Source organism: Synchiropus splendidus, chromosome 5 (genome assembly GCF_027744825.2).
Source record: "Synchiropus splendidus isolate RoL2022-P1 chromosome 5, RoL_Sspl_1.0, whole genome shotgun sequence".
NCBI lineage: Eukaryota > Metazoa > Chordata > Actinopteri > Syngnathiformes > Callionymidae > Synchiropus > Synchiropus splendidus.
This window is the reverse complement of record NC_071338.1, coordinates 3,938,547-3,952,303: the sequence shown is the minus strand read 5'-3', so window position 1 is coordinate 3,952,303 and position 13,757 is coordinate 3,938,547. Positions and strand designations below refer to the sequence as shown.

Here is a 13,757-nt window from a genome sequence, read left to right as displayed (position 1 = left end):
ATGAATGAGGCGAGTTGTTACCTCGCCATGCTGGTTTGTTTAAATGGTGATTCACAGGAGAAAAATCAGAATACCACATACAGACAATGCTGATGTCAGTTCCGGGACGTTCAATGGTGAAAGTGAGGTATCATGGCCGCTTACAAACGATTTGTTTTCCAAGGAGAGTACATTAGCGAGCATACATTAGCGAGCAGGGCTGATATTAGCAGCTTCTGCTTTGTCTCGCACCGCCTCCAATGTAGCCAGCGATGATTCCAATGTAGCCGGGTACACCAGGAAGAACTCCGATGTAGCTGGGGACGGCTCCGATGTAGCCAGGAATGGTCTCTGCTAGGGGGAGACTCCACTGTTCTGTAGACCGCTGGATCTGGCCGGTGTAGCAGGCCGAGGTTGTGTAGAGCAGTCCGCGTCTCCAGGCTTACGGGATTCAAATTTCTGACTACTCTCATATTAATGGTATTCTGCCGGTCAGAGACTGTTCCTACGCTGTTTTGCTTGACTTCTGATGCTAAAAACGTTTCAATGGCAAGATTCCCAATAAGGTTTCTGTGTTACCGGGAGCCGAAGCAGCTGCAGCTGGACAGGTCGCCGCCATGGTTGTCCGGGTCAGCAGGTTATACACTTTTAGTGCGTCAAGTCGGGGACAGAAGGAACCACAGAAGTACTGGGATACAAATTTCAGTTTATTCGACGTATGCATAACATCGTGTCATCGCTTGGCATCGCTTGGCTTCGCTCAGTATCCCATACCATTGCTAGGCATCAAATTGTTCAAAGTATAAAAACATTAAATGGAGACTGGATCAAGGCAGTTCCTTGTACCAGATACACTTTGTCACACACGTCCATGCCCACATTTGACTTCCAGGCAGAGTCACAGAGACAAGACCTCCTGGAAGCTCCAGACAAAACATACATTCCTGTCTTCACCCAACAAGAGTGGGTGGATGTCTGTTCAACATTCCATTGGTACTGGGAAACTAGTTATCATTTAACTAATCTCTAAGTAGGAATTGGAACAATTGTTTATCTGACATGTCATGTGGACTCTGTCACTATGACAACGTTACTAGGATCTCCTAAGCATGAGATCATTGAGTGACTTAATCCAATCACATAACATGCCACAAGATCGAGCTTGCACAGCGGGCTCTGCATGGATCATCATCCCCACCGGCAGGAGGAGGACACGATGGAGGGAGAGGAAGCATGGTTGCCAGGCTGGCATTCCCACATGGCTGAAAAGAAGGACACAAAAACTCGTCCGAGCATGTTCCCATCAAATGCCAGATCTGACACAAATAAAATGGATGAGCTCAAGGTACTGACTGCAGGAAATACATTTACGTACGTATGTACTTACAAACAAGATTATTGGGATAATAATGGAAACCTGGCTCTACCTATCCGTTCCGGACATGACTATTGAGTTAGCAGGTCGCACAGCTGACAACTTGTACAGAAACAGTATCTCTGGTAAGAGCGAAAGACGGGGCACCTATGTGAACAACAACTGATGTACCTACGTTTAGACCATTGCGAGCGAAAGTTCCCGAGACCTGGAGTATACAAATTTCAAGTGCAAAAGCATATATCACCCAGTACAGTTTACTTTTGCCATCTTGATGGCTGTGTATGTCCCATCAAACGCTAATTCTAACCAAACCCACAGCCACTTGTGCAATGTAATCAGTAAGGCGTCGAATCTGTCTGAGTTTAGCTGTGAACCAAGGTTTGTCATTTGGATATGCACTCTTCACAGTAGCTGATCCATGAAGTCACAGTGTCCGCATACTCATCCAGATTATTGGTACCGGCCCTGAACACCTCCCAGTCTGTGGTCTCCATACAAGCCTGCAGCTCCTCTCTAGCTTCACTTGTCCAGATCCTCATGCTCCTTACAACAAGCTTTGCAAGCTTCAGCTTCTTCTTGTATGTGGGAACATGATGAACCATCAAGTGGTCAGAGAGTCCCAGTGCAGCTGGAGGGAGGGCGGTATCAGAGTCGCAGAGCGATGTGTAACAGTGATCCAGCACGCACTGCTCTCTGGTGAGGCATTTTACCACCTGCTTGTACTTGGGAAGCCCTTCCCTCAGATTCGCCCTGTTGAAGTCACCAAGCACTATCACCGGAGAGTCCAGTAAAGTTCGCTCCACATGCAGAATCTGATCCGCAAGCACACTCTGATCTTCACGTACATCTGTACTGGGCGGGATATATACGGCAGCCAGAATGAATAAAGCGAACTCACGTGGGGAGTAAAATGGCTGACAGTTCACTATGAGACATTCCAGAGAGGGAGAGCAGTTCTGAAAAATCACCATCACGTCCGTACACCAGCGATAGTTCATGTAGAAACACACTCCTCCACCTTTGGTTTTGCCGGTGAGCTCCGGAACCCTCTCCACGCGGTGAAGCTGGAATCCTCCCAGATGAAGCTTAGTGTCCGGTGTGAGATCGCTCGACCACATCTCTGTGAAACACAAAACACAAGGAAAAGTCTCTGTTCCTTCTCAACATCAGCTCCAGTTCATCCGTATTATTGTTGAGCAAGCGGACGTTGGAGAGGATTATCCCGGGAAGCGGAGTGCGTGATCCTCTTCTATGAAAGCGAACAAGCGAACCGGCACGTTTCCCTCTCCTCCTCAGTTTCTTCCGCCCAGCCAAAAGGTGAACTAACTCTGAAACTGACACAAAAAATACTGGTAGTAAGTCAGATGGCGCCATAGCCCTGATATCCATCGAACGGATCATGAACACACAGCTGCTCCATCAAAACACAAAAATAAGCAAAATAACACACGCAATAATTCCAGGCCAGGGTTAATTCAAGACTCCAGGGACAGGTTGTACACCAGCGTCAGCTCACTGGCAGAATGTTTCAGGGTGGAAAGGTAAACATGGTCCATTTCTACAGCACAGGATGTCCGTACAGGTTCTGCTACGGGATGTGACGTGCAGGGGGGAAACAGGGTGGGGTCTCAACCTTGCCTGTGGTACTTTTTGATTAGGTTGGTGCAGTGGTGCGGGTCCAGAGTTTACAGAGGTGTTCAGGGCAGACTGACACCTTCATCACGTCGTCAGTGGTCGCTAGTGTAGTCTTTTGTTTCTCCACTTTGAAGGACCACATAAGTATACTGACACTGTAACATAAGACATCAAAGTGAAGTTACTCAGTTGAATATGCTGGATGTCAATGAACCTAAAGCAACGTCTGTAACCATGAAACCAGTTGAATGAATGCCTCATGTACAAAGTATGATGATGACTGTATTATGTCCCTATCTTCTTTTTTCAACCCTGTAGTCTCAGACCACTGATGCATCAGAGTGCTACCTCTTTGAAATGATCAGACTAAAATAAATGAAAAATTGGTTTCTTTAACGTAAAACACATTTGTATTTTAATCAATCACTGGAGACTTGCACTGGAAAAGGAAAGAATCTGTCTCTTTAAGTGTCAGTGTGGGTGGTTTTCTGTCTTTGATGCCATGTCTTGCTCTCAAATGTAGTGTAGTAGTTTGTAGTGATTACTTGTAACTTTGGCTTTATCAACACATCATCCAGTCAGGATTAAAAATGAAAATTTCCATTCAAGAGACCACTACCGGCCTCAATCTCTCTGTTGCTGCCAGTTCACCTCACATTGCTCCTGCAGACTTCTGCGCCTAAGACCCATCCCCAAATGCTCCACGTGCTGAATGTTCCACTGCTTTAATATTGTGTCACTCTGGGTATGGTGTTTTCGTGAACATGTGACTATTTGAAATGGTTAAAATGCATGTGTGACTAGCTGGAATGCAATAGACTTGAGAAGTACTGATACTTGGCACTGCATGACAAAGAGTATTTTGATACTGGCGTGTATCGAAACATATTGGTTAGTGCTATAAAGTAAACAAAGTTAGGTATACAGCACGACGCACATCATCTTGAAAAAAAAAATGTGCAGCAATTCAACACATAAATTATTCAAAATGTTATTATTGCTTTTGTTGTCATTATTATTATTTTTTGTAATTTTAAGAAACCTTTTTGCGCACTCAAAGTAACGATAGAGTAAAAAATTAACAAGAGCAACACATGGTGGTTAAAGAAAGGTACTACAGACAGTATGATGGACTGAGTAGGATATATCGGTGAACAAGTGTCAACATGATGAAGAACAGTCAGAAAGATGGGGGATGACCTTGGAACACTGTTTGATTCTGAATTAAAATTTTGCTCAACCTGTGTGCACGTTCACTACTTTTTGTGTTCTTTTTGCAGAAGAACTATCGTCAACTACCAGAAAGTCTAAAGTTTACATCTGTAACAGACTCTCCTGGTATCATCCATGCCAAAAACAGCTACCTGCAGTGCAGTGAGGTGTGAGACAAATTATGTTTTTGGAGTTCAAAGCACACCCATTACAAATCTGAAATAAATGTGTTTGTCTTTTCTGCAGAGACTGTATAAGTCAAATACCAATGTAGACATGAACAAGTACACCTTACACCCAGATCACCCAGAGTTCATTAGAGCCAAAATAAATGCCCAACAGATCAGTGATGTAAGTGCCTCAATTTGATTTGCTAGTCGCCACTGTCATAGTTGCAATAGCCTCTTAAAAGCATTTACAACTTTGATCCTCACATGCAGAAAGTCTACAAGGCCTCGGGGGAGCAAGTAAAGATGTTGGGCTGCGACCTGAGATTTGATGCCATCCCATTCCAAACAGCCAAGGCTTCCAGAGAGATTGCTAGTGACGTGAGTTCTCAATTAACACAATCAAGTTTTGGGCTACTGTTATACATTAATATCAGACTTTGTCAACTGCTTCTTCTACTGCTTGTATTGTTTGTGGTGAAAGCAACAAAGAGCAAAATAGTGTCAAAATAGTTGTCATCACAATGTGCCCGTGTGCAATATTGATGTAAGGCAATGCAATATTTTCTTTCTTTTTTTTCTGACTATTCACCTTTTCTTTTGCTTCTATTAACCTTCCTCTTGTGTTTTTACGTTTTAAATGAATGCATGAAGAGCTTAATTTTAAACAACATTGAAAATAATCATCTTTTCCGAAAATGAGGCTTAGGACACTCAGCATCTTAGAGATACAGATGAGGTGCTTTCTGAGGAGGAAGACAATGTGGAGTATCAACTGGAAGACACAGACACATCTAATTAGTCTGGTGAAGAGTTCACTGGTGCTGAAGGTGCTAGGAGTAGCTACTGAAAATGTCATCAAAATGACTCCTATAATCACAAGGTTTGCTGTGATGAGAGCAAGTGACATCAATCTATTTATGGTACTGTCACAAAAAAAGAAAGCTTGCTCCCACCACAATGTTCTATTTTCCATTTATATTTGTGCTAAAGTTCTATTTTTAAAAGAAAAAAAAACTTGTTTTTTTGCCTCCTTTTGCAGTAAATATATATAGGTCGAAATTTACCAAGAACACCATAGATGTTTCTGTACTTAATAGTATATAATTATTATTTTTTATAACATATTTTATTAGAAGAACATCATACAATACAGGCGCAGTTTCACATAATTTTTTTCACTTTTATCAACAAAAACAGAATTTCTAACCCTATTCCTTGCTCCTTTCTGTCTTCAACAGTCATCCTTCAAAATGTGTGAGTCATGTGTTAAGCAACGACAAAACTGACAAAAATACCAGCGAGAGAAGAACATAGAGGCAAACCAAACAAAGTAAACAACCATGAGAAAAAATAAATACATAAATTGAGAAAAAAAAATAAAAAATAATAATAATAATAAAATAGAAGAAAGAAAATGAAAAATATATGTGCAGTAACTGATGCATAGAGGTACATACGTGGCATATTTATTATGGGAGGCACTGACAGGAGGTCTGCAGGCAGGCAGGCAACAAAATCAATACAAGCAGGACACCTTTATTCTGGCCCCAAGTTCTTGAAATAATTAATCAATAATCTCCAATGTCAATAAAATTTATATCTGGGCAAATGAATTGGTATCAGTTTTGGTGAAGTCCTGTAGTTGCATATAACGGAAAAAGTCAGATGATGTTAAAATTGAAGGTAGTACGTAATTGATCAAATGAGGCAAATGTGCCATTAATGTATAAATCACTTATAGAGGACAAGCCCTCTCTCTCAAGAACCCGAAAGCGAGAGTCAATCTTGGCTGGTATAAATAGATGGTTAACATGAAGAGGAGATGCTTGAGGAATGGTGAGCCATCCAAAATGTCTTCTCATTTGTGACCAGATTTTAAGTGTGTTAATTACTAATGGATTAGATGAATATAATGATAGTTTTAATGGTAAGGGACTACAAGATAGTGCCTTCAGTGACGTAGAAATGCATGAGTCGGACTCCATCTGTAGCCAACTACCTAGGGATGATGAGAACCACAAAACAATTTTATGAGCATTGGCTGCCCAGTAGTACCCTAGAAAGTTTGGCAGTCCCAGCCCACCTATGTGTCTGCTTCTCTGTAATAAAGACCTGTTAGCGCTTGCATGCTTCCCAGCCCAAATGAAGGAGGAGATGAATGCGTTTAAAGATGCAAAGAAAGATTTTGGCAGATATATTGGCAGGCATTGAAAGACATAGAGATATCGAGGTAAGACGTTCATCTTAATAGTTTGTATCCTTCCGGCCAAGGAAAGCGGAAGATGATTCCATCTTTGTAGGTCTGATTTTACCTTAATTGTTAAAGCTGTGAGATTCCTCTACTTCAGGTCACGAAAAGAGCGGGTAATGATGATGCCCAGATATTCAAATTCAGTATTTGATAACTGAAATGGTAATAACAAAGGTGGTATATTTTTGCAGGTTCTTAAATAGGATAAAATCAATGTATTTTTTAATATTATGTTTATATCCGGATACTGAACCAAAGTTACTCAAAATCTGTAAAATGCGGGGAATGTTAGGCAGGGGATCACAAACATATAGAAGCAAATCATCCGCATGCAATGAGACTCTGTGTGCAGATCCCCATCTCTGGACACCCTTCAGGCTATTTTCTGTTTTTAAAGCAATGGACAGTGGCTCAATGGCTACAGCAAATAAAATTGGAGAAAGTGGACATCCCTGATGTATTCCTCTGTGTAAGGAAAAGGGTTTAGACCTTTGTGTGTTAATGCAGACTGATGCAAAAGGAGAAGAATACAATAGCTTCACCCACGCAATCAGATGTGGACCGAACCCAAACCACTCGAGGCAAATGACAAGCATGTATTTTGGACAAAATTTTCAAGTCCACTTCGAGTAAAGATTTGGGTCTATAAGATGAACTGGAAAGAGGATTTTTACTTTTTTTAAGAATTAAGGAAGCCCAAACTTCCCGGTCCGCACAAACCTCCTCCAGCTCTCCCCAGGCCAGACCGGAGACATAATCTCTCCAGCAAGTCCTGGGTCTTCGCCGGGGTCTCCTCCCGGTAGGACATGCCCGGAAATCCTCCCCAGGGAGGCGTCCAGAGGGCATCCGGATCAGATACCCGAGCCACCTCAACTGGTTTCTCTCGATGTGGAGGAGCAGCGGCTCCACCCCGAGCTCCTCCCGGATGACCGAACTCCTCACCCTATCTCTAAGGGTCCACCCAGCCAACCTGCGGAGGAAACTCATCTCAGCCGCTTGTATCCGCAACCTCATCCTTTCAGTCATTACCCAAAGCTCATGACCATAGGTGAGGGTGGGAACGTAGATTGATCGGTAAATCGAGTGCCTTGTCTTGTGACTCAGCTCCCTCTTCACCACAACAGTCCGATACAGCGACCGCATCATTACTGCCGCTGCACAAACCCGTCTATCAATCTCACGCTCCCCTTTTCCCTCACTCGAGAACAAGACCCCGAGATACTCCATCAGTTGGGTCAAGAATTCTCCACCGACCTGGAGAGAGCAAACCACCTTATTCCGGTCGAGAACCATGGCCTCAGACTTGGAGGTGCTGATCCTCATCCCGGCCGCTTCACACTCGGCTGCAAACCGCCCCAGTGCATACTGAAGGTCCCGGTCCGATGAGGCCAGCAGAACAACATCGTCCGCAAATAGGAGAGATTAAATTCTGACTAATTGACAGAATCGGTGACAAAGGGCAGCCCTGGCAGAGACCAACATGCACCGGGAACAAGTCTGATTTACTGCTGGCAGTGCGAACCATGCTCCTGCTCCGGTCATACAAGGAGCGGACAGCTTCTAGCAGAGGGCCCTGCACCCCATATTCCTGGAGCACCCCCCACAGGACATCGCGAGGGACATGGTCGAAGACCTTCTCCAAATCCACAAAGCACATGTGGACTGGTTGGGCGAACTCCTATGAGCCCTCGAACACCCGATGGAGGGTATAGAGCTGGTCCAGTGTTCCACCACCGGGACAAAAACCACCCTGTTCCTCCTGGATCCGAGGTTCAACTATTGGCCGAAGTCTCCTCTCTCGTACCCTGGAATAGACCTTTCCAGGGAGGCTGAGGAGTGTGATCCCCCTGTAGTTGGAACACACCCTCCGGTCCCCCTTCTTAAACAGGGGGACCACCACCCCGGTCTGCCAATCCAGAGGCACTGTCCACGACTGCTACGCGGTGTTGCAGAGACGTGTCAGCCACGACAGCCCTACAACATCCAGGGATTTCAGATACTCATGACAGATCTCATCCACCCCCGGGGCCCTACCACCGAGGAGCTTACGAACAACCTCGGTGACTTCAGCCCGGATGATGAGAGAGTCATCCGAGTCCTCAGCCCCCGCTTCCTCAATGGAAGACGTGACGGCGGGATTGAGGAGACCCTCAAAGTATTCTTTCCAACGCCCGACAACATCACCAGTCGAGGTCAGCAGTCTCCCCCCGCACTGTAAACAGTACTGGTGAGGCTGATTGCTGACTGCTTCCCCCTTCTGAGGCGAGTGTCAGAATTTCTTTGAGGCCGACCAATAGTCCTCCTCCATGGCCTGTCCGAACTCCTCCCAGACCTGAGTTTTTGCCTCCAAGACTGCACGGGAAGCGGCACGCTTGGCCTGCCGGTACACGTCAGCTGCCTCAGGAGTCCCACAGGCCATCAAGACCCGATAGGACTCCTCCTTCAGCCTGACGGCTTCCCTTACTTTCGGTGTCCACCACCGGGTTCGGGGATTGCCGACACGACAGGCACCGAAGCCCTTGTGACCGCAACGACGTGCAGCCGCACTGACAATGGAGGAGGAGAACATGGACCACTCAGACTCCATGTCACCTACCTCCCTCAGGATCTGGGAGAAACTCTTCCGGAGGTGGGAGTTAAAGACGCCACTGACAGCGGGTTCCGCCAGGCGTTCCCAGCAGACCCTCACAATACGTTTGGGCCTGCCTGGTCTGACCGGCTTCCTCCCCTGCCAGCGGATCACACTCACCACTAGGTGGTGATCGGTCGACAGCTCTGCCCCTCTTTTCACCCGAGTGTCCAAGACACGTGGCCAAAGGTCAGATGACACGATCACAAGGTCTATCATAGACCTCAGGCCAAGGGTGTCCTGGTGCCTGGATCCAGTAGTAGAACACCGCTCAGGTTCAGATCGGGTAGGCCGTTCTTCCCAATCACGCCCCTCCTGTTCGGCCCGTAAGCCGTGACCGCCGCGAGACACTTGTTCCCAACCCGTAGGCGTAGGGACGCGACCCTCTCGTTCACCGGGGTAAACCCCAACACGAAGCTGCAGTGCTCTGGGGCTATGAGCAAGCCTACGCCTCTCCCCACGGACAACTCCAGAAAAGTAGAGGGTCCAGCCTTTCTCGAGGAGTTGGGTTCCAGAGCCCAGGCTGTGCGTGGAGGAGAGCCCGACTATATCTAGCCGGTACCTCTCAACCTTCTCTAATAATAATAATGGGGCTAATTGGTCGATAAATTGTTTATAGAATTGCACAGGAAACCCATCAGGTTCAGGGGATATACCGTTGAGCATGGACTTGTCATTTGTGTTAACTTCATGTGGGATGCATAAGAGATTATATTACCTCCCAAAACGGCTTTCATAGTTTCCCAAAGTAAAGAGGGTGAGGTTTCACTATTCACATTCGTATCACAAAAGAACTTCATGAAATCTGAAATATGTATGCAAAAACTATTGTCAGTCAACAATGAAGGGTCTGAGCGCTAGTATCCAAGTTGTTTAGGTTTCATCTCAAAGCTCAGATCTACAAAAGTAAAATCACAGTTGCATGGTCTGAGACCGTGATAGGAGAGTAAGTAGTTGACACAATATCAGAAGCAAAAGATTTATCAATAATGAAGTAGTCAATCCTGGAGAAAGTATGATGCACATGTGAGAAAAAGGAAAATTGTCTTTTTGAGGGATGAAGGAACCTCCAGCGATCAATGTAACCACGTTGTTCCATAAATATAGTGAGTGTTTGGGCACTTTTGGAAAGTCTATTGTGTTTTGCTTTTGATTTGTGTGTTGTAATACAAAGTTCATGTCACCTTCCATTATCAGTTGATGTGAGTCTAAATTCGGCAGGAAGGAAAGCGACTTCAAAAAGTCTTGGTCATCCCAGTTGGGGTCATATACAGACACCATAACCACAGGTTTATGGTATAGAGTTCCTGTCACTATCGCATAACTGTGATGGTTCTAGACGCGGGGCGGAACCCAAGTAAAGAGTTGAAAGAGTCACAGGAGGCAGGAGCGAGTCAATACAATAATTTAATCACAAGATACAACATATATAACAAAAGGCGTCCAAGCGAAAAGAGTCACTGAACCAGGAGAAAGAATGCAAGAAGAGTCTGTAACAGGAGAGCAAACACACAATGAGCAATAAAATAAAAGGTAAACTATCGAGGTCGTCAAAACGAACGCATGAGTAGGAAGTAACAGAAAACCAAGAAGCCACACAGAGCAGGGAGAACAAAGGGAGTCAAAATGCAAAAACTCAGAACACCAGGGTATAGAAATAGCTAAACAGAAGATAATTCAAGACATCGGATAAATGTATGCGGCTAGAGAGGAACGAACGCAGATTACCAGTTGGAGGAAATGAAGCAAACGATCTGGCACATATTGCTGGAGTCCAGGTGTTCTTAAACTGGGGTGATGAGAGGTTGATTGGCTCCAGCCGTGTGCCACAGGAACAGGAAGACAGGAGGGAGAAAACAAAACAGACCCACTTGACCAAAATAAAGGCAGAATCATGACAATAACGGCCATTTTGCTCTTGAATAACCCTATTAACTGAGTAATGTACGTTAATTCTGATTAATATTGCAGCTCCCCTCGTTTTTAAGTTAAATTTGGCATGGAAAAATTGTCCAAGCCATGGTCTCTTAAGTTTTCGCTGATCTGATTCTATGAGGTGGGTTTCTTGGAGAAATATTACATCTGCTTTCAAGGTATTTATGTATTTAAACACTTTGGAACGCTTTACTGAGGAATTTATTCCTCCTGCATTCAAAGAAATGATTCTGACCACCTGCCCACCGTCTCCAGGCCCCACAGCTGTTGCACCAATCATGGCACAGTGCTCAGATTAAAGAATGTCCGTTTGGTCCTGTAGTACACAAAAAATACACATGCTGTTATTAGGACATATACAAGAGTGTATATATAAGAAACAGTCAGAAGCAAAAACACTGACTCAGGACAGAACCATAGAGTTGAAGACACTCCCCTCCTCCCCATGTGCATGTAACCCACACCTAAGAACTGACAAGACCGTTCACTTCCTCCTCCCCAACACCCTTCCATAAAACAACCTGCAGACTTCCCCTTCTTTCTTCGCATCCTTCCGATACCTACTCAACCACCCCCGCACCAATTTGCCCCCCTCATGAACATTTAAACAGGAAAACGAGAAAACACATGCTTTAACGCAAATAATGCATGCCAAAATATTTCTTCACAAGTCCAGGAAAATCAAAGTCAGTGAGAGAAATGTTACTTAGGCGTCACTTTGGTAACTTGGCAAAAGAAGAAAAGGCCACTATTGTGTGTTTAAAATGAGTGAGGGGCGATAATTAAGCAAATTAAAGTACTTCGTGCGGCAGCTCCTGAGACTACCGTCTGCTCACATCTATTATTATTATCTATTAATATAAGTTTTACATGTAAGAGATGCGTTCTTATGCCCCACAATAATAGTCAGGTAACTGATATTACCTCTTATTATTTATGTAATTCTCTTGAGGTTAATTTATAGAATAGAATAGAATAGAATAGCCTTTAATGTCCTTGTACAGTGTACAACGAAATTTGAGCGCTACTGCCTTGGTGCAAACAATGTACAAAAGAATATATAAAAAAAACAAGCATGCAGAGAACAACCAGTAGGTACTAAAAAAAAAAATAATAATATATACACAAGTAGCGGCAGTAAAAGAGCGTAATGACAGAAAGTGGCACTTATCCGGATGTAAACTTCAGTGATTTGTTATTGCACATAGTTATTTCTTTATTGCACTGTGATCGATGTGGTCAGTAATAATGAATTTTGGTGTTTTATCAGGTTTTGTTGTTTTTGTTCAATACTGAGATTGCTTTTGGGAAGAAGCTATCTGCTCTGAATCTATTTGACCTGGTTTTGTGTGACCTGTACGGTCTGCCTGACGGTAGCAGGTCGAACAGAGAGTTACTGGGGTGGGACGAGTCCTTGATGATGTTGCCGGCTCTGCTAAGGTAGCGGGAGTTGGTGATGTCCTCCAAGCTGGGCAGGGAGCAGCCAGTGATCTTCTGGGCTGTGTTGATGACTCTCTGCAGAGCTTTCCTGTCTGCAGCTGAGCACCCTGCGTACCACGCTGTGATGCAGTACGTTAGGACGCTCTCTTTGGCGGCTCTGTAGAAGGTGACCAGCAGCTTCTCCTCCAGGTTGTTTCTCCTGAGCACCCTCAGGAAGTGGAGACGTTGCTGAGCCTTCTTCACCACCGCTGTGGTGTTTGCAGGCCAGGAGAGATCATCAGAGACCTGCACGCCCAGGAACCTCATGTAGTGGACCCTCTCCACACAGTCACCGTGGATGTGGAGAGGGGCTGGGTCCGCTCTGCCCTGTCTGAAGTCCTGGATGAGTTCTTTTGTTTTTGTGGTGTTCAGCTGAAGGTTGTTTCCTGAACACCATGTAGTCAGTCTGTTGACCTCATCTCTGTAGTGAGACTCATCCCCCCCTGAGATGAGTCCAACCACGGTGGTGTCATCCGCAAACTGATGGGTCGGGGAGCAGTCGGATGTGTAGAGCGTGAACAGGAGGGGACTCAGGACACATCCTTGTGGGGAACCAGTGCTAAGTGTGATGGTGCTGGACAGGTGGGAGCCGAGTCTGACCGACTGTGGGCGGTCAGTCAGAAAGTCTTTGACCCACAGGCAGATGGGGAAGGAGAGGCCCAGGTGGGACAGTTTCTGGACCAGGATCTCCGGGATGATGTGGTTAAATGCTGAGCTGAAGTCCAAGAAAAGCATCCTCACGTAGCTTCCCTGATGCTCCAGATGACACAGCGCGGTATGGAGTGCTATGGTGATGGCTTCCTCGGTGGATCGGTTTGGTCAATAGGCAAACTGGTGGGGGTCCAGAGTGGGGGGCAGACAAGTCCTGATGTGCTGACAGACCAATCTCTCAAAGCACTTCATGACTACAGGCGTAAGTGCAACAGGCCTGTAGTTGTTTGGGCTGTCCACTGCTGACTTTTTAGGGATGGGGATGATGGTGGAGGTTTTGAGGCAGGGTGGGACAATGGACAGTGATAGGGACCGGTTGAAGATTCTCCACTCAACTGGTCAGCACATGCTGTGAGTACCTTGCCTGGCACTCCGTCG

General features: G+C 45.3%; 1 protein-coding gene across 2 annotated transcripts in view; it reads left to right on the top strand.

The window, feature by feature from the left end:
- Positions 1-13,757, top strand: part of nrap (nebulin-related anchoring protein) — a 117,599-nt gene that overhangs the window by 88,355 nt on the left and 15,487 nt on the right. For both annotated transcript variants that reach the window (XM_053866619.1, XM_053866618.1), the window contains exons 25-27: positions 4,273-4,371; positions 4,451-4,555; positions 4,645-4,752. In XM_053866619.1, the coding sequence (XP_053722594.1) occupies positions 4,273-4,371; positions 4,451-4,555; positions 4,645-4,752 (312 nt within the window). The remainder of the gene's footprint in view (positions 1-4,272; positions 4,372-4,450; positions 4,556-4,644; positions 4,753-13,757) is intronic.